The sequence below is a fragment of the Myotis brandtii genome, unplaced genomic scaffold, assembly GCF_000412655.1.
Source record: "Myotis brandtii unplaced genomic scaffold, ASM41265v1 scaffold374, whole genome shotgun sequence".
In the NCBI taxonomy this organism is placed as follows: domain Eukaryota; kingdom Metazoa; phylum Chordata; class Mammalia; order Chiroptera; family Vespertilionidae; genus Myotis; species Myotis brandtii.
In genome coordinates, this window is record NW_005364372.1 from 810,097 (window position 1) to 831,082 (window position 20,986).

The following is a 20,986-nucleotide window of genomic DNA, read 5'->3' on the forward strand; positions in this document are numbered from 1 at the left end:
AAGGATCAGAATTGGAAGTCACCTCATTTAAAGAGGCTGCCTGAAGGTAGCTTTCCACACGTCCATTGGTGTCCTGTTTGCTAGAACATAATACCTGTCCATTTCGACCTCCAAGAGAAGCTGGGAAACTGAGTCTACAACTAAAGAGATGAGCAGGTGTCAGGGATGGCTATTTGCATCCTGGACTTAGCAGTATGGCATGTTAAAGGGATCTCTCAGCACTTGGAAGGGAGGAGGTAAACTTTTAAGGTCCTCCCACCGCTCTACCCGCCCCTCCCCCCAAACCAGGAGACTAAATTAATTCTGGAGGAGAAAATTGCATGCTCTAGTTCCACTCCTGCAGATTATTTTCATCGAATAAAGGGAAAACACCATTTTCAGAGAATCTTACTGTCTCTGGATACCAATTAACATAAAGTCTACTTCCAAATAACTGTCAGGGAATTTTTTGGCTTAACGTTTGAGAGAACAATTCCTTGTCAGTTTTGTTTTAGGATATAACTTCACGGGGGAGGAATACTTAGTTGGAATAGCTATGCCTTTACTGTATTATTAGTAGACTCTTCTTTTTCTAAACCCAAATCACTAAGTGGTCACCACTTTTTGAAACAAATACACCGACTACTGTTTTTAAAGGCAATAGTGAAATTTACCAAAGCTTTATCTTTTTGCTTGCCATTGCTTCCTGCAGTCCTTTTATTCCCTTTGGCTTCGTTTTTCTTCTTCTGAAGAACATAATATGGAAGGTCTGGGATATTTTTTAAACGCAGGCTAGAGTGAAAGGCTGGCTGGCATTTACCACAGCCAGGAGCCACCACTGCTGTGGAGAAGCCTGCTGCTCCTTGATGCCCTGTTAGCAGTACATCTCTGCTTTTACTTCAAGTGTATATTGCCTGGCAAGGAGTAGGTTTTGATGACAAAATGTTTCAAAGAATCTGACTTTTTATGTAGTGCTTCCTCTTTCTTTTACAGTTGGTTCATTTTCTTTTCCCCCCTCCGTTTCCTCACTTCTGCTTTGTAACATGATAGAATGGATGCAGCTTGTCTTTGGATAAATTCCTTGCCTCTGTTCATACTCTTCTCCCTGGAACCTGCCAGGTTGATTATTCCCATAGAGCCATGGAGTTGGTTCCTCCAACAGACAAAAAGTCTGCAGTTCCGCCTAGCAGCTGGCTCATGCAGTACTTAATTGGCAAACTTCGAGTTTATAAATGACAGGAAATGCTCCTTTCAGAAATGCTCAAACAGTAGGGAAGAGGCAATTGGCAGCTAGTGAGCAGAGCAAGAGCTGGAGTTGGCACACAGCGTCATCCACACAGCAACATCCATAGCTTGACGGTGTTGGCAGCTTGCTTTGGGGTTGGCAGAAGTTAGATCAAGTGCTGTTGTCTTAATTTTGGTAGTGCCTTTGGAGTCTTCCCAAAAGTCTCCAAATAATAGCATCATCTTAAAATTGCTAACTTCCTGCTTATGGAAGAGGCAAGAAAGGTGAGCAGTTCCTTAGGTCTTAGCTAGTTTAAGGTGCTCTTCAAGAAACAAAATATGAGTTGAAAGGAATTTTTAGATCAGATGACTGTTTGGTGGAATCTCTTAGTCCTTCTGAGGATTTCTTGCTATGGGTACAGCTCTTTCGTCAGTAAACAATTTCAAAGTAAATAATTCCTTGCACACATAAATTACCTCCAAGAGGCCCTGATAACTTCTTATGGGGGGAAAGTTTCTTTGCCCCCCCCCCTTTTTTTTAAAGATTTCAATACTCTTTTTAGGTCATGGAGTTGAGTAAACTCAATTCCAGTTCCAGACCAAAATCCATTAAAACAAAACAAACAAAACAAAGAAACCCAGAAGTATCTATTTTACAAGCCCAAGGAAAACACTGGCGTCCCTCCAGGTTCCTGCAGGCTGCTCTTGTTGGCTGGCATGCACGTCTCCATGCCTTTGTCATGTCTTAGGTTCTGTTCCCCACAAAGTAAATACACTTAACCTTACTGTTTGCTCATTCTTGTATCATAGATGATTAGGAATTACTCATGGGCAGACTGCACCAGTTATGCAAACTTTCAGTTGAGCAGCTTTGTTCTTTTGTTTTTTTAAGCTCTAACACAGAGTCTGCCAACAACTCCAAAGGAAGTTCTGCCGATAGGCATCTGGCAGAAATCCACTGGGAAGCAGCTTGTGTCCTGTGAATATCCTTCACCTCTGAAGGTTTAGGAAAAAGGGTCCGAGATAATGCAGCTAACATTAACTTAAAGGCAGTGTGTGTAAGAGCAAGGGCAATGCTGATGAGTTTTTTCAAGCTCCATCTCGAGAGACTTGAATTCACAGGTGGAAGAGGCTTATCATACCCATTGTTCTGGTTTTAGTTTTGTAAGTAAACATGAAGTTATCTGCTTATCTTACGGCCCGAGTCCTGAAAACATGGCTTAATATGCTGAATCCCACGTAAGACTGCTTTGTACCAGAGAGCCAGTGTCATGATTGTCAAGGGGACAGGATGTTTATGTGAGGTCCTTATATTCTCAGAGGAAAATTTCCTTTAAAAATAATTTAGGGTCAGGGAGATGCCTGGTGGATATGGAATTGGAGCAAAGGGAACTGGGTGATGTTCAGAAATGTCTTCATCAAGACATCTGATGAGTCAACGTTTTATTATGGTGCCAAGAGGACACGTCACTGTCAGACTGGGCACCACCTCCTGGGGTGCTCAGTCTGCTTCCCTCGGATGCCTTTTGTATTTGACAGGTTCTGCTGCTGTTTTCATCCCTGTGCAGAACACATTTCTGTCTATATACTGATTCTTTCTTCAGGTCTTTGCCCCTTCTTACTCTTTGGTTTTGGTCCTTTGGACCTTCTCTACTGACCACCATTACTTTTCCAAACTTTACACAACTTTTCTCTTAAACCCCCAACACCTCAACAAAACAAATGCATAGATACCTTTCATCACTTGTGGAGAGATGATTTACCTTTTGTTCAGCCTTTGAGTTTTGACGACATCGTCTTTGCCTCCGAGCAGTGGTCTTCAGTACTTTCCAGGCTGAGACATGCTGGAGCTCTGCTGGCTGGTCTCACGCTCAAAGGATGATGCCTGTTACCTGCATCCTCTGAGGACATTCATAAGTCGCTCTCCGGGATTAGTCACAGGAAAAGTAGTGTTTACTAAGCAAATGAAGTTTTTCTCTTATAGACATGGTAAATCATGCAACTGATTTTTTTTTTCTTCTCTTAATTAGCTGCTAAGAAGCTGAGAGTCGAATTTGTGTACTAGCATTTCTGGCTTCATCTTATCTCTTCTGTTAGGTCCCTATGCTCTTATTTCTTCACCTTTGTTTTATCTTTTTAGGTTATGTGTACTTTGTAAGCAGCATAAAATCTTACTGGAACAAGGCCCATAAAACAAATAATTATAGTCACAGCAAAATACAGTGGGACAGATCTGGGCAAGTTATACCTTAGATTTAGGCTGATCATTTAAACTCCTCTCCCCTCAAAAAGTAAATAATTCAAAAGAACATGATATGGATGTTCTCAGTGACACAAATTTTTAGATCCTAGCTTTACTTAAAAAAAAGAAAAATTGGTTAAGCCCTGGCCAGTGTCTCCCTCAGTTGGTTGAGTGTCATCTCATGCACCGGGAGAATGCTGGTAATAGATGCTGACATTGAACACAGTTTATGGTCAGTGTCAGCATTAATTCAGTTAGTCTATCTAGTTATTAAAATACGATAGGCATTAAAGGGTCCCTCAAGAATAAATGGCGTATGCTAACTGCATAACACACTGGCAGGCTGAGGTATGTTGCTTTCCGAAAAAAGACATGGTTCTTATGACTTAGAAATACTGATGAAGTAGTTTTATTTGGTGTTCTTCACTGATGGATAGCAATAGTAGTCACCTGACCAAGCTGTGCAGGACAAGCCCCTATTACAAACCTCCACAGGCAAGAGTTGTGATTTAAAAAAAAAAAAAAAAGTTTAGTGATAAGGCAGTCTTCTGATGTTTATTCTAAGAATGCTCTAGAGCAGCGGTTCTCAAACTGTGGGATCTCGACCCCTTTGGCGGTTGAACGACCCTTTTGCAGGGGTCACCTAAGACCATCCTGCATATCATATATTTACATTCCGATTCATAACAGTAGCAACATTACAGTTATGAAGTACCAAGGAAAATAATTTTATGGTTGGGTCACAACATGAGGAACTGTATTTAAAGGGCCAGAAGGTTGAGAACCACTGCTCTAGAGCTACAAAAAAAGACTTCATTTAGCTGACAACTGTGTTGTGTGTGTTATGACATCCTGGGAACATAGGGAATACCAAAGAAATACCAAGCTATAAAGAATATAGTGCGTCTATTTAGACAGATGCTGAAGAAACAAAATCCAGTACTCAGAGAAAAATCCAATGGTTTTTAGTAAGAATATTTCCTGGAGTTGAACTTTAGGTTCTCTTACAGGAAATATGAGGTACATGGTGAGGCTATAAAGGAACAAACTCAAGATAAGCAGAGTTTAGATGATTTTCATTTGTAGAAAACTAGGTGTGGGGTCTAGAATCATACATTGCTGTGTTTTTCATAAGTGTGAAAGGCATGGTTTAAACTAAAATACCCCCTTAATATACTGACTGCAAGATACATTTATTAGCATGAGAATTTGGAAATATCTGTCAGTTTTAAATGGTTATGCTCTGATACAGCATTTCTAGTACATAAAATTTTAGAAGCATTCGTACAAGGGCACAAGATTTATGTTTAAAGATTTTTACATGAATTAGTGAAAAATTGGAAACCAGACTTTATGAAGGTATTTATTTTAATGCTCACTTGAAGATATAGACATAGACATGAGAGATACATTGATTGGTTGCCTTCTGTACACGCCCCATCTGGAGGTGGAACCCGCAACCTAGGTATGTGCCCTGATTGGGAATTGAACCCACGATCTTCTTTGCATGGGATGACACTCCAACCAGCTGAGCCACATCAGCCAGGTCATGTTTTTTTTTAAATTGATTTTTATTTTTTGTTAATCCTCACCCGAGTATATATTTTCTTTTTTTTTTTTTTAAGAGAATGGAAGGGGTGGGGGGAAGAGAGACATCAATGTGAGAGAGACACATTGATTGGTTGCCTCCTGTACACGCCTACCAGGGATCCTATGTGCCAGGACCAGGAATCAAACCCACAACCTTTTTTTGGTATATGGGACAACACTCTAACCAACTGAACCACCTGGCCAGGTGAAGGTCTTTAAAGTAGTGTCCTCAGATATAATGCAATAACTGTCAGGTTAAGGTGAAGGAACAGTGGATTTTTTTCTTGACTTTTCTGTGATGTGATTTTATTCCCATAACTTCATTTACTTGTTAGAATCTTCCTTGGATATAGTGATGGGGGAATCTTCATTGTAAACATAATCTGTGCCTCTATTGCAATACATTTAAACTTTATAACATTTATATAACTTTTAAATCTATAATTTGGTGACATTTTAAAGAAAATTGTGTACAGAAGTGATAATTTAGATGCAAGTGCTTTCAGGATGAGCATATAAATAAGATCTTCTCAACGTGTTAGGTAAACTCACGTCAGTTTACTGCAGTGGTTTCCCAACTGTCCCGATATTCCTGCTGTATGCGAAGCCCCCCTCCCTATGCCACCGATAATAGCCTGATTGTATGCAACAAGCATGAATGTCCTGTGTTTCTTTCCCGACAGCAATCAGAAACGGAGACTGTTCATCTGTTTATCCCAGCCTTATCTGTCGGTGCCATTATTGGCAAGCAGGGGCAGCACATCAAACAGCTTTCTCGCTTTGCAGGAGCTTCTATTAAGGTACTGTTCTGCCAACTGTGGCTGCCCTGGAGCTTTAAATACAGTCAGTTACAGAAACATGAGTCTTCTTGACACCTCATACTTGGAATTGAAGGTAGAGTCTGTCCTGAGGTTACTTTACTTCATATGGTACTCAGTGCGATACTTGGAGGGAATTTACCAGTTGTCTAAATTTATGAATTTATCAGTTTCTTGCTCACACAAGACACTTGGGGAGCTCTGATGCATGAGGACCAAAGACCACACTCTGAGTAGCAATGGTGTAGTGATAGGGGCATGGGCGGTGGAGATACAGACCCAGCTCTCCCTCCAGCTCTATTAGCTGTGTGATCATGGGCCAGGTAATGCAACTGCTCCAGCCTTCCGTCTGCCCATATGTATAGAGGCAATACCTCGTCAGGATGTAGTGAGGATTAGTGGAGGGGCTGCAAACGGACTTTTACATTAGGACCAGGCATAATGTAAGGACAAGTGTGTGGCAGGAGCAATAACTAATAAACCCACATTAATTATTGCCTCTTCATAACTTCCTTCTGGAAGGCTTTGTACGTATCACTAAGTCAGGTGCAAATGTCAGGCTGGTTTGTGTCACCTTTCTGTCATAACCCCTTGATGGGTCTGTTCCAGATTGCTCCAGCTGAAGCCCCAGATGCGAAAGTGAGGATGGTGATTATAACCGGGCCACCGGAGGCCCAGTTCAAGGTATGTGCTCTGGAGTCTGTGCACAGGGAGCAAATGAATGGATGTGGAGAATATGAAAGCCTTCTTTTCAGGAACACTAACCGGGCTTCTCCCTTCAATGTATTTCTAATACTCAGTAGAAACAATTTCTCGATGGAAATTTCTAAGACTAAGAACAGAGTAGAGGAACAATTTGAGATCTTGCTTGCCAGCCACTGTGGTCAGTTTGGCACACATACAATCTTATAAAAATTAGTAGAATTGTATACTTGAAACATAATTTTTCTGACCAATGTAACCCCAATAAATTAAATTGAAAAAAAAAAAAAAAAGAGTAGAAACAAACCAAAGCCTTTGTTTTAATTTTGAGAGTTCTGTTGTGGTTTTTGGATTTACCTGTCTTCCGAAAGAGAATTTGCTCAAAGCCTCGTTATCATATGTGAAGGTGAGCCCTTAATACTGAAATTTACAAACCTGCCTGGTTAATATGCCTTGGAAAACTTGTTCTCAAATTTTCCTTGTCCCTGAGAAGCCATAAACTTGAATTAAAATGTCTTTTCCTAACTGTTAGCCCCAGTTCATCGTCTCTCTAATTACTCTTGTCCAATTAAACTTAACTCTGACTTTTTTCCTTTGGTACAAAGCAGAGCAAATTAATGGTTATACACCATTGGGGAGGTTTCTTATGTGTAACTTCTAGTTGTATGCAGGAGGTGACAGGATGTGCTGACTGTAAATATCAGAAGTATATGTTAACTTTTTATAGTCTTATTCAAAGTAGAAACCATCTGGTTAAGAGGAAAAAACAAACTATTTCTCTCAGCAGGTTTCTCACTGGCCCATTTAGACAAGAACTGGCTTCCTGTGAGCCTAGCACAGCTGGCTCTGTAGTTCTTCCCTAGTCTCTTCTGCTCAGAAAGATATAATTACTTATTGCCTGGAGGAGAGGTTTTACCTTTCAGATGGAGAGCAAATGCCTTTAACTGTTGTGTAAAGAATAGGGTTCATTCTTTCATCAACATTCAATTGACTCATCTATGACATGCAGTTACCGTCAACCTTTTCTTGGGCTTCCTAACTTCTCAGTCTCTTACGCAGTCTTCAGTCTATCAAATGCAGACGTATCACTGGCAAAGGACTATTCCGTAGACTTGGGCAATCTTTAATGTTAAAGAACTTTTTGTCTCCTACGTGAATAACACTGATTCATTGGCCATGTTCTCATCTGTAGGCTCAGGGAAGAATTTATGGAAAAATTAAAGAAGAAAACTTTGTTAGTCCTAAAGAAGAGGTGAAACTTGAAGCTCATATCAGAGTGCCATCCTTTGCTGCTGGCAGAGTTATTGGAAAAGGAGGCAAAACGGCAAGTACTTCAGCAAAACCTGTGCAGTGGTATGAAAGGGAGAGCGTTGAAAGGTACTTAGGAGTTCCAAGTCCCTGAATTTTGGCTAATTTATAAAAAGCAGGACCATCTGGGCCAAGGTTCGGAGAAGACTGTCTTTTGTTCCTCCTGAGTGTTGGTGTCAGCTACTGGTGAAAGTAATGCCTCTCTTTCAGACCACTTTGTGTGAGAAAACTCATTTATAAGGGGCATTCAGCATTTTTCTGTTGACATAACTCAGCTTTTAATTTTTATTGCACAGTGACATGAGAAAAAATTTTTTTAAATTTCATCTTTTATAACTTGTAACTCTATAACCGAAAATTGTTTCCCAGTTTTAATGCATGTAACTAAGTCATTTTCAAAGCTATTTACAATTTTGAAGTGATTGAAAGTGTACACTTTGGAAGCAGACTCTCAGGGTTTGAATTTGGTTCTGTCGTTCACTTGTGTAACTTTGGGCAAATCAGTTTCTTTCTTAGCTAAGCCTTAGTTTTCATCGTCTTGCAATGGGGACAATATTACTAACTGTACAGAATCATTACTGGATTGGGTGAAATTTGTAAAGCCATAGCTAGTGTTTGGCATAGTAAGTGCTCAGGAAATGGTAACAAAAACAAAACAAAACTTAACATGATTTATATTTATCTTTTTCAGGTGAATGAGCTCCAGAATTTATCTAGTGCAGAAGTTGTTGTCCCTCGTGACCAGACGCCTGATGAGAATGATCAAGTGGTGGTCAAAATAACTGGTCACTTCTATGCTTGCCAGGCAAGTGGGCTCTGATGTGATACGCAAGCTCTAATGCTTTTTTCCCAAATGGAAACAATTTTCCTGTGGGTACCAAACACTTAAAAAATTTTTTGTAATTGATTTATATTTTCAAATGAGTTGGTTTAATTTCAGGGGGTACAGAATTCGGGATAGAAAAAAGACTGAAGAACACACTTTGATAGGACTCTAGGCTGGGTCTACTGTGATCTCATAGCTAAGTTAAAAATGGCCAAGTGAGAAGAACTAAAGAGATGAACCACTGCATTATTACTATTAACAAAAGTTTTTTCTTAAATGTACCACAGGCTCCAAGACAACACTTCGTTCTAGCTCAGAGGTCCTCAAACTTTTTAAACAGGGGCCAGTTCACTGTCCCTCAGACATTCCACACTTGCGCACTGCGGGCCCGGGACGAGTCGGCTGCTAAGCAGGACAGGCAGCGGCGGCAAAAACACCCGGCGGGCCGGATAAATGTTTTCGGCGGGCCGCATGTGGCCCGTGGGCCGTAGTTTGAGGGCCCCTGTTCTAGCTTATAGGTGGCAAGAGATGTTATAACAGGGAATTCGGATGTTAAAATAAATGGAATTGCCTCAGGCCCAAGGACCAGCTCACTTTTTGCCAGATTTCTTAATTCCACTAATGGCCAGGAAACACTTTTATCCTGAGTTTCTTTTTATGCTTCTCCTGGAATGCCTTATCTTCCTCATCCACCTCTTTGCCACCCTCACAGAGGGACATGGCCCCTTCCCCAGAAACTGAGCTCTCCGTCACACCCCTGTGCCTATGCCTCCAGGTGGGCCCATTGATTCTAGTGCCAAACACTTCATTCTTCTTTTAGCAGGTGACTTCAGAGACTACTAGCAAACTAATTAGTATGGATAATTAATCTTCAAATAAACTTCTGTGTGAAGTTTTTGAAATGGGAAAGTAAACCAACTTTGAGTAACCGTTGATCAGGTGGAAATTTCAAAACTCTCTCCTTCTGTAGGTTGCCCAGAGAAAAATTCAGGAAATTCTGACTCAGGTAAAGCAGCACCAACAGCAGAGAGCTCTGCAAAGTGGACCACCTCAGTCAAGACGGAAGTAAAGGCTCAGGAAACAGCCCACCACAGAGGCAGATGCCAAACCAAAGACAGATTGCTTAACCAACAGACGGGCTGACCCCCCATCCAGAATCACATGCACAAGTTTTTACCTAGCCAGTTGTTTCTGAGGACCAGGCAACTTTCGAACTCCTGTCTCTGTGAGAATGTATACTTTATGCTCTCTGAAATGTATGACACCCAGCTTTAAAAAGATAAAAAAATAAGGGGGAGGGAGGAAAAGAGGAGCTCTGCACTTCCCTTTTGTTGTATTTTCAGTGTAAAAATTTTCTAATTTTTCTTAATAATTCCCATTTATGCAAGAAATTGGCTTAATGATGCACTCACTAAATTCATCAAGTAAAAATAGATTGCTCCTAAGTGAGAATAGAATTATTATAGGAACTTAAATGTTAAGGTATCAACGTAGAAAAACGTGTTTTATTTTTATCTAACACTAACATGAATAACGTAAGGGAAGTGCTGAATGGTGTTGGCAGGGGTATTAAATGTGCATTTTTACTCAACTACCTCAGGTATTCAGTAATGCAATGAAAGCAAATTTTGTGGGGTTTTTTTTTGAAATTTTTATATACTTTATAAAGATAAAAGTCCAACTGTTTTTTAAAAAATAAAATTTAATTAGCTAACAGGCAAATAAATGAAAAAAAATTTTTTTACTTCAGGCTGGTGACAGTAAAGCTGGAAAATTAATTTCAGGTTTTTGAGGCTTTTTGACAGTTTTTAGTTGGAAAATCCAATAAATGTCCAGTGACATGGAGCAGTGCCTATATTTGGAGAGCAGCAATACCATTTATTTTTTTTGTTTATGGTAGGGCAAGTTTTTGATGGTACTAACAGAGCAAAGTGGTCACAGGAAGTTTTGGAATGGCTAGTTTAAATGGCTTCAGGAGATGTCAATGTTTTTGTTTGGCTAAGTGATTGAGTGCATAATTGCTTTGTGCTTCTGACTATCACTACCTAAAGAAAGTGCATCAGTGGAGATATGCAGCCCCTGTGGACTTGAAACTGATTGGCAAAAAGCAAGCCCCAGCTTGTCTTACAGGATGCTTAGTTTGCCAATCCACCTCAGAGCAGTTGGTTTACCCTTTGAGCAGACCCCAAAAGAGTTGCTTGCGAAGACCAATGGGGCAGTCAGATGGTGTGAGTGTTTAAAGGCCATAAAAAGCTATATCTGCATGTGCCAGGCACTGCCACGAGCCTCACTAAGCTGTTTTGAAGATTTTTAAACAATGATAAAAAGGAAAGGCCACCTAAAATATTACATTAAATACAGCAGAATTTCTGTATTCTGTGCAACCAGTTATTGTAAGAAAACAATTTTTGGAATATAATTCGAATGACTGTGATAAAACTTTTGACCTGAACTCATTTGCCCATTCTGTAACTTGATGGCAAAACCCAGTATGTACAATTATGTGGGTGTGGGTGGTCTCCAAGACCACACTGCTCTCAGAATTGTTTGTGTTGCTTTTTGTTCATAAAAGGATCACAGTCATCATATTACATGGATCTGAAGGACATATATAATAACCTTTAAAAAATCATTTTGCCTCATTTGTATTTCAAAATGAATTTCTACAGACTAGGTAAGTTTTTCTGATGATCGGTGTATCAGACATTTTGGAAATGACTTGAAATGTTTTCCTAAATGTTTTCAGAAAACCAGTTTATTTTGTAGTGTTAGCCAAAAAGTGCCCTTTTTGTCACTGAATTCATCTAGCATTCATAATCCCCCCCAACCCCCAACAGCAAATTGCTTAAAAAATAATCATGGACTGGCTTTCGGGTTGGTTTTTAGGTGAGATGTGCTTATGGCCAGAACTCTTCCTCAGTATTTGATTTTGCCAATATTTGATGAGTTGTTTTTTTAAAAATACAGATAGGTGCTGCATTTATATCTGCTGGTTTAAATTCTGTCATATTTTACTTCTAGCCTTTTAGTGTGGCAAATCATGTTTTACTTTCAATTAAGCATTGGTAATGGAGTATCTGGTAATAGCTAGAAAATAATTCTGTAACTGAGTTTGTACTCACCGCATATGGATCATTCCTCATTTGTAATGTGCCCAAATGCAGCTTCATTTTCCAGACACCTTGATGCAGAATAAAGTTTTTCATCATTAGGTGCAGCTTGATGTGTAGTATGTTTTTATTTTCGATTTTTCAAATAAGTATGAATGTAAGTTATAAATTTAAACAGATTTTTAGTAATGCTATGTCATTCTCAAGTTAAGCACCAATATCTATTAGTTATTTTCTTTATTGCATGGTACTTAATGTGAACCTTGATAATACTGTTTGCATATGAACTAAGAATTATAGGGCTAGTTATGTGTTTTTGCTTTATTTTTTAAAATGTTATCTATTCCATTCTACCTAGTAGTACTTACATTTAAGCAAAATTAATTAAAAATCTGAGTAGAGCATTCAAGTGAAACATGGGGACCAGTGATAACTCCAGGAAATCCTCCTGGGATCTCAGGAACAAAGACAATATTAAAACTGTAGTTGAAGCTCGTTTACCTGCAATCTCCACATCCTGGTGTCAGTTAGCATGATGTCCACGGTCAGATAAGACTTGTTTTGATAATAACTTACCCAATTAGGTGGGGGTTAGGAGCTATATTTTTGAGAAGCGACTCAGTCTGAAATGAATAAACGAGTATTTTATTCACATTTGAACTCCATTGGAGTCAGGGAGGAAGGGTCATCTTCTATTCCAAGAATGAAGTCTTCAGGTAATGTCTCAGGTGCGATCTGAGCTAACTGGTCATCATAAGAACGCAGGGTCCATAACTTCTCCAGTTCATACATTTCTCTGGTCTCCGGAAGCATCAAATGAATCACCATGCTGCCTATCAGGACAGGTAAGAGTGACAAAGAAGAAGCAGTTTGTTTGCTGTTATGCTTGTGATCTCACAACCGTAATAGTTCATTACTCACAGTATAACTATAGGAACTCAAATAATAGTTCTCAAAGTGTGGACCACAGAAGAGCATCGTCTGAAAACTTGTTAGAAAACTGTGGGCCCCATCCAGCAAAATACCACCGAAATGCTGTGTTTTTGTCTCAGTGCATCACAGAGGAGGTACATGATTCCAATAGATACAAGTTAACTGTATCCAAGTGACTAGCCAGTCAGCTTTCTCTTGAGAATTCTCCAAATGTGTTTTGTTTTGGGCTTATTTTTTATAGAGAGGAAGGGAGAGGGATAGAGAGAACATCGATGAGAGAGAGACATCAATCAGCTGCCTCCTGCACACCCCCCACTGGGGATGTGCCCGCAACCAAGGTACATGCCCTTGACTGGAATCGAACCTGGGACCCTTCAGTCCACAGGCTGACGCTCTATCCACTGAGCCAAAGAAGTCAGGGCTGGGCTATCTTTTTTGAGATATTCTCTCTCTGGAGCAAAGGGCAGCTTTGCTTACACCAGTGGTTCTCAATCAAGGACATTTTTTTTAAAATGTGTATTTTATTGATTTTTTACAGAGAGGAAGGGAGAGGGATAGAGAGTTAGAAACATCGATCAGCTGCCTCCTGCACACTCCCCACTGGGGATGTGCCCGCAACCAAGGTACATGCCCTTGACTGGAATCAAACCTGGGACTCTGCAGTCCACAGGCTGACGCTCTATCCACTGAACCAAACCGGTTAGGGCTCAAGGACATTTTTGATTTGCACAATGGATGGGGGAGATGGGGAGGGATACTGCTAAACATCCTATAATGCACAAGATATTCCTACCCACTCCTACTAAAATTACCTGGTCCAAAACGTTGTGACAAAGCTGAGAAACCCTGACTTACAGCCTGACCAGAAAAAGTGTCTTCCACCAGAGCAAAAGCAGACCTGCTTCCTGCCCATCATAAACTATGTAAATACCCAGTTCCTCTCTTAGAACTGTGTGTACAGGCCCCATGTTGCTCTATAGAAGCTGGGGCTTAAGGAACCTGCTCCAAAAGCGCTGCTGTTGGCTACTGCTGTTATGAGTCCATCTCTCACCCTGGAGTAGCCTTTAGTCTTTTACCAATATCCAGATACTGGCCAGCTAACCTGTAAGTAAGATAAAATCTCAGACTCCTCACAGTTCTTGACAGTTACTATTGTATATATTAATACCCATCTTTTCAAATTCCAGTCCTATGTCTGGAGTGCCCTTCACCTCAGCCAAGTTATTTAAGGCCAAGGTTATATGTACCCCAAGCCTTCTAGCACCACTAAGGGATCTGTCCCATCTCTACCATGTTACCCATCCTGTTCTCTATCATCTTTCACCTCTTTGACTCATTACATACATACCAGGTTAGGTAAGCATTTCACATGTGAATAAGATCACCTGGGTTACAATGAAAACATTTCAAAAATTTTATATGGAAAAACAGCAATTTGATCTCAATCCTTCTGCAACTGAAAATAGTTCAATGCGTCAAAATAACTTACCAAAGTCCACACAGAGCCAGTCATCAGTGTCCTTCCCTTCAATTTTCACATGAGGCTCATTTTTACTTTTTAGGAATTTGTACTGAAAAAGGAGAGATTGTATATTAAAGGGAGAAGGGGTGGGGGAAATCTTACTGAGGTTCTGGTGGTATTTTTTCTTGGTCTTAAATTTGCCCCATAATTAATAACTTAGGAAAACTAGCCCCCCCCCCCCCCCTCCCAATTTCTATACCTCTCTACTGAATACCCCTGCCCAAAACCCTTCTGATAGGGCCACCCTACACATTCACCACAGTGTCTCTGGTGCACAGAGTCCTAAGTTCATTCAATATCTGGTCCTCACCTACATCATCCCGTCTGCCCATCCCAGCTTCCCTTCATTCTCAGGGGAGGCAGTGTTAATGGGACTTTCATCATGCCCACATCTATTCCCAACAGATATATTATTAATGTCACAAAGAAGGACATTAACAATAAAAGGGGCAACTAAACAAGATGACAGAACTATAAACATATGTATCAAAGTCAGAGCTCCTAGACACACAAAACAGAGAGGACTGAAGAAAAAAATAGATGGCAACAGTAATATAGGATTCTCACTACCCCATTTTCAATAATGGACAGAACAACCAGACAAAAGATCAATGAAAAATAAAAGACTTAACACTGCACCCAACAACAGCAGAATACATATTCTTTTTAAATGTACATGAAACATTTTCCAGGCCACAAAACAACTCTTAAATTTTTAAAATTGATTTTTAGAGACAGGAAAAGAGAGGGACAGAAACATGAATCCTCTGCAACCTTCTCACCCGCCCTGCTGAGGATCGAGCCTGCAACCTGGGCATATGCCCTGACCAGGAATCGAACCTTTTGGTTCATGGATGGACGCTTAACCACTGAGTCACACCAACCGTGCAAGTCTTAATAAGTTTTTTTAAAAATTGAAATAAAGTATATTTTCTGGTCACAATGAAAAGAAACTAGAAATCAACAGAATGAAAACTAAAAATATCCATAAATATGTGGAAATTAACACTTTAAGAAACCAATGGGTTAGAGAACAAATCACAAGGGAAATGAGAAAGTACGTTGAGACAAATTAAAACATAACATTTCAAAACTTATGGGATGCAATGAAACAGTGTCAAGAGGGAAATTTATAGCTATAAATGCTTATGAGAAGTCCCCAAATCAAAAACTTACAAGAACTAAGAAATGAAAAACAAAGCTAGCAGAAAGAAGGAAACAATGATCAGAGAGAATAAAATGAAACCAAGATTTGTTTTTTAAAAAGATCAATAAAGTTGGCATATCTTTGGGTGGATTGATAGAAAAAAATAGAAGACCCAAATAACTAAAATCAGAAACAATTCAGGGGACATTACTATCAATTTTAGAGAAGGAAGACTACTATGAATGATTGTACACCAACAAATTGGATAACCTCCATGAAATGAATACATTCCTAGAAACAAAACCTACCAAGATTGAATTATGAAGAAATAGAAAGTCTGAATAGACCTATTCAGTAATAGTAACAGGACCGAATCAGTAATCAAAAACCTCTCAAAACAAGTCTATCTCAACTTTTAAAAATCATTATTGTTGAAAGTATTACAGATGTCCCCTTTTTCCCCCCATTGACCCCTTATAGCCTGCACCCACCCCCTGACCTAGGCCTTCACCACACTATTGTCTGTGTCCATGGGTTATGCATCTCTCTCTCTATAAAAGCCTAATATGCAAAGTCCCTGCGGGAGTTTGACTGGGAGACCAATCGCTTGCTATGATATGCGCTGAGCACCAGGGGGTGCAGAACAAAGGGAAGCCCCAGCCGGCAGCTGGGGAAGAGAGGACCCGACTGGCAGCCAGAAGGCCCCCCCCCCCCCAATCAGGCCTAATCACCGGCCAGGCCTAGGGACCCTACCCATGCATGAATTTCATGCACTGGGCCTCTAGTATGCATATAAATTCTTTGGTTAATCTCTTCCCACTCGCCCACCACCCCCTTCTCTTTGAGATTCGATAGTCTGTTCCATGCTGCTATGTCTCTGGATCTATTTTGTTTATCAGCTTATGAACAAAGGGGGGGTGGGGGGATTCTTAACAAAGAAAAGCCCTGGACCAGAAAGCTTCACTGGTGAGTTCTACCAACTATTTTTTTAAAAAGCCAACACCAATTCTTCTCAAACTCTTCCAACGAAATTTAAGAAAAGGGAACACTTCCTAATACACTCAATGAGATTAGCATTACCCTGACATCAAAGCCAGGCAAAGACTATTAGAAAACTATAGGTCAGAATCCTTGATGAACAATGATGCAAAAATCCTTAGCAAAATACCAACAAACCAATTCAATAACACATTGAAAAATATATACACAACCAAGTGGGATTTACTCCTGGAATGTAAAGATGGTTCCACACGAAAATCAATGTAATAAACCACGTAAGTAAAATGAGGGACAAAACCATAGGACCATCACAAATTTATGCCAAAAAAAAGCACTTGACAAATTTCAGCATCCTTTCATGATACATTCAACAAGAAACTATCTCATGATAATAAAAGCCCACAGCTATTATTATACTCAATGGTGAAAGACTAGATTTTTCCTCTAAGATTAGAAACAAGACAAGAATGTCCACTTTCACTCCTATTCAACACAGTATTGGTATTCTAGTCAGATGATTAGAGCAAGAAAAAATAAAGAAAGCAAGATAACCAAATTAGAAAGGAAGAAATAAAGTTATCTATTTTCAGAGACATGATCTTATATGTAGAAAACCTTAAAGAATCAAGCAAGAAAAAGAGAAACATTAGAATTAGTAAATGAATTCAGCAACATTGTAGGATACAAAATCAACACACAAAAATCAGTTGCATTTCTATACACTAACAATGAGAAACCTGAAAAGGAAATTAAGAAAATTCCATTTACACTAGAATCAAAAGAATAAATACTTAGAAACAAACTTAACTATAAAAGCCAAAGACTTGTACACTGAAAATTACAAAATGTTGCTAAAAGAAATTAAAGACGCCAATTAAGTGGAAAGACCCTGATTTCATATATTGAAAGACTTAAAATGGTTAAGAAAGAATGAAAGAACAAGAAAGAAAACAGTTGGAGGTCTCAAACTTCCTGATTTCAAAACTTACTACATGCCCTGGCCAGGTAGCTCAATTGGTTGGAGAGTTATCCCCATACACTAAAGGTTGCAGGTACTATATCCTGGGTTAGGGCACATACAAGAAGAACCAATGAATGCATAAATAAGTGGAACAACAAATCAATATTTCTCTCTCTCTCTGAAATCAATAATGAAATTAAAAAACAAAACAAAACAGCATCAAGGTAGCCATACAGAACAATGGAATAAGACAGCTCTTATGTCCAATGATTTTTAACAAGGGTTTCAAATCCCTTCAATGGGGAAAGAACAGTTTTTTGTTTTTTGGTTAATCCTCACCAGATGATATTTTTTACATATATATTTTTCTTTTTTTAGAGAGAATGGAAGGGAGGGAGGAAGGGTAGGAAGAGAGAGAGAATGTCAGTGAGACAGCGAAGCATCAATATCAGAGAGAGAAACATCGATGTGAGAAAGACACATTGATTGGTTGCCTCCCGCACTCGGGGATCGAACCTGCAACCCAGGTACCTGCCCTTGACTGGGAATTAAACACATGACCTTTTGGTGCGTGGGCTGATGCTCTAACCTCTGAACAACACTGGCCAGGGTAGGGAAAGGGCAGTTTTTTCAACAAATGGTGCTGGTAAAACTAGATATCTACATGCATGTGAATGAAGTTGGATCCTTACCTTACACCATCTATAAAAACTACCTCAAAATGGATCAAAGACCTAAATATAAGACCTAAAACTATACAATTCTTAGAAGAAAACACAATGGAAAAGCTTTGTGACATTGGATCTGGCAATGATTTGGATATGACACCACAGGCAACAACAATAAAAATAGATAAACTGGACTTTACCAAAATTAAAAACTTTTGTGCATTAAAGGACACTATCAACAGAGTAAAAAGGCAGCAACCTACAGAATAGGAGAAAATATTGCAAATCTCATTTGACATGAGATTAATATCCAGAATATAGAGAGAACTTCCTACATTGCCCAACTGAATTAAAACATGGGCACATGACTTGAACAGGCATTTCTCTAAAGACATACATATGGACAATAAGCACATGAAAAGATGCTCAACAATAATCTTTATGCAAATTCTTTGGTTAATCTCTCTTTTGGTTAAAACCACAATGAGATAACATTTCACATCCATTAGGATTACCATTATTTACAAGCCGGAAAATAAAAAGTATTGGCAAAGATGTGGAGAAACTGAAACCCTTGTGAACTGCTGGTGGGAATGTAAAGTGGAATAGCCACTATGGAAAAGAGTATACTGGTTCCTCAAAAAATTAAAAATATAATTACCATGATCTGGCAATTCCACTTTTGATATTAAAAGCAGGGACATATGCCAAAACCGGTTTGACTCAGTGGATAGAGCGTCGGCCTGTGGACTGAAAGGTCCCAGGTTCGATTCCGGTCAAGGGCATGTACTTGGGTTGCGGTCCCATCCCCAGTAGGAGATGTGCAGGAGGCAGCTGATCGATGTTTCTCTCTCATCGGTGTTTCTGGCTCTCTATCTCTCTCCCTTCCTCTCTGTAAAAAATCAATAAAATATATTTTTAAAAAAAATAAAAAAATAAAAGCAGGGACATAATGGAGTCAAGATGGTGGAGTAGATAAATCCTGAACTCCCATGAACAAATCAAAATTATTGTTAAATTATAGAACCACCAGACTGAGAACCACCTGAGGATTAGCTGAACAGAATTCCTGTAACTAAGGATATAAAGCAGCAGCCACATCAAGATGGAGAGGAGGGGCAGAGGCATGGTGCAGGCAGGTCCCACACCCACAGTGTGGTAATTAATAAATGGAGGAACATCTCAGGTTGCCCCTGAGATGAGAGAAGGGTCCAAGCCTCACACAGAGCTCCCCAGCCTGGGTCAACTATGATGGTAAGAGGAGTCCCCTAACATCTGGCTTCGAACACCAGCAGGGATTACATCTGAGAGAGTCAAAGGACAGTGGGAGACCACGACACTGTTCTTAAAGAGTTCATGCACAAACTCACTTGCTCTAAACTCCAGTGCAGAGACAGCACCTGGGTCATTTGGGGAGGCATTATATTGACTAACTTTACAGTAAGGGCTGGAGGGGCAGGGATCATGGAAACTCTCTCAGGGACAAAAGACCTGGCAGGTGCCACTGTTCCTTTGTTGAGTTCTCCTCCCACCTAATTGGCAAAATCTGTCTCTCTCCATTCACCTGGCCTTGGCATTTCCCTGAGACCCTGCCCCACCCAACCTGTTCTCATGGCTGGACTCTCTTCCACAGTCCCCAGACCCTCCACACAAGCAGCGAGCCTCAATGTGCACTGCAATCTCTCCCAAACACCCTTCAGCTCAGCTGTATATATCACACTCACTTTACACTGTAATCTCTTCCAAATATTCTTAAACTCAGTACAAGTTGTGGCTGCCTCGCCTTGCACTGCAGTGTCTCCCCAAAACCCCTAGCACAAATGGCAACCAACCACCTCGGCTTGCACTGTAGTTCCTACCAGGTGGCCACAACCTGTCACAAGTGATGGCTGGCTTTGGCTCACATTATACCCTCTTCCAAGAGGCTCCAGACCCTACACAACCAGTGGCTGGCCTCAGCTGGTACCAGAATGCCACTAAAATGACTCCTGCTCCATAGGATCAGCCCCTGCACAACAGTGTGCCCCATACCTCTCACCAAGTGGGTCCAGGCCTGGCACTAGCAGCAATCAGCCTTGGTTCACAGCTTGGCCTTGCCTAGGCAACCTAAACCCAGCATAGCCATCTGTAGATTGCTTTGTAGCTCATACCAGGTGGCCCCCAGCAGAATACAGGTGGCAGCTGACCTTGGCCTGCACCTCCCAAAAGGCTCCAGAGCTAGTGCACCCAATGGACAGTTTCAGACCACATCAAAGCACCACCCAACCACCTCCACAAGCAACACACTCAAGGGGTGAACTCGGCAGACATCAGAGCCCTGCTGAATTAAGTCCTGCTCTGTGCCATGAGCCCCTGCACAGCTGATCTTCCACAGTGGTCTGTGGTCCATGGTTGCACAGTCCTTATAGCCAATTGGCCTGGGTGGTAAATCCCTCCCATTGACATGTCAACAGCAATCAAGGCTCAACTAGAAAAGGAGGGTATACACACCCCACATTGGGGGTATGAGGGTGCGTATTTTAAGTGCACATCTTGAGTGATCAGGGAGCTGTGCCACTGGATCCTACAAAACACCTACTATTTAAGGCTACTCTACCAAGCCCGGGAGATGCAGCAGCTCCACCTAATACATAGAAACAAACACAGAGAGGCTGCCAAAATGAGGAAACAAAGAAATATAACCCAAATGAAAGAAGAGAACTAAACTCCAGAAAAAGAACTAAATAAAATGGGAACAATCTACTAGGTGCAGAGTTCAAAACACTGGTTATAAGGATGCTTAATGAACTTAATGAGAATTTACTTCAACAGCATTAAAAAGGACATGGACAGCCAGTCAGTGAAATATAAATACCACATGATCTCACTCATTTATGGAAGAACATTACAAACTGTTGAACAAAAATAGACAGAGGCAAAGAAGCATCGAACAGACTGTCAAACTACAGCAGGAAGGT

At 40.3% G+C, this 20,986-nt stretch overlaps 2 protein-coding genes across 3 annotated transcripts in view; one reads left to right on the forward strand and one right to left on the reverse strand.

Moving 5' to 3' along the window:
- Positions 1–10,375, forward strand: part of IGF2BP3 (insulin-like growth factor 2 mRNA binding protein 3) — a 105,340-nt gene extending 94,965 nt beyond the window's left edge. For both annotated transcript variants that reach the window (XM_005872278.2, XM_005872279.2), the window contains 5 exons: positions 5,719–5,835; positions 6,463–6,537; positions 7,748–7,879; positions 8,555–8,668; positions 9,660–10,375. In XM_005872278.2, coding sequence (XP_005872340.1) covers positions 5,719–5,835; positions 6,463–6,537; positions 7,748–7,879; positions 8,555–8,668; positions 9,660–9,758 — 537 coding nt within the window. In that variant the 3' untranslated portion in view covers positions 9,759–10,375. The remainder of the gene's footprint in view (positions 1–5,718; positions 5,836–6,462; positions 6,538–7,747; positions 7,880–8,554; positions 8,669–9,659) is intronic.
- A 2,048-nt stretch (positions 10,376–12,423) lies between these two features.
- The window catches only part of MALSU1 (mitochondrial assembly of ribosomal large subunit 1), a gene marked incomplete at its 5' end in the record, with an annotated part of 22,841 nt that continues 14,278 nt past the window's right edge, over positions 12,424–20,986 (reverse strand). The window contains 2 exons of the mRNA XM_014544628.1: positions 12,424–12,632; positions 14,222–14,303. Of these exons, the coding sequence (XP_014400114.1) occupies positions 12,445–12,632; positions 14,222–14,303 (270 nt within the window). The remainder of the gene's footprint in view (positions 12,633–14,221; positions 14,304–20,986) is intronic.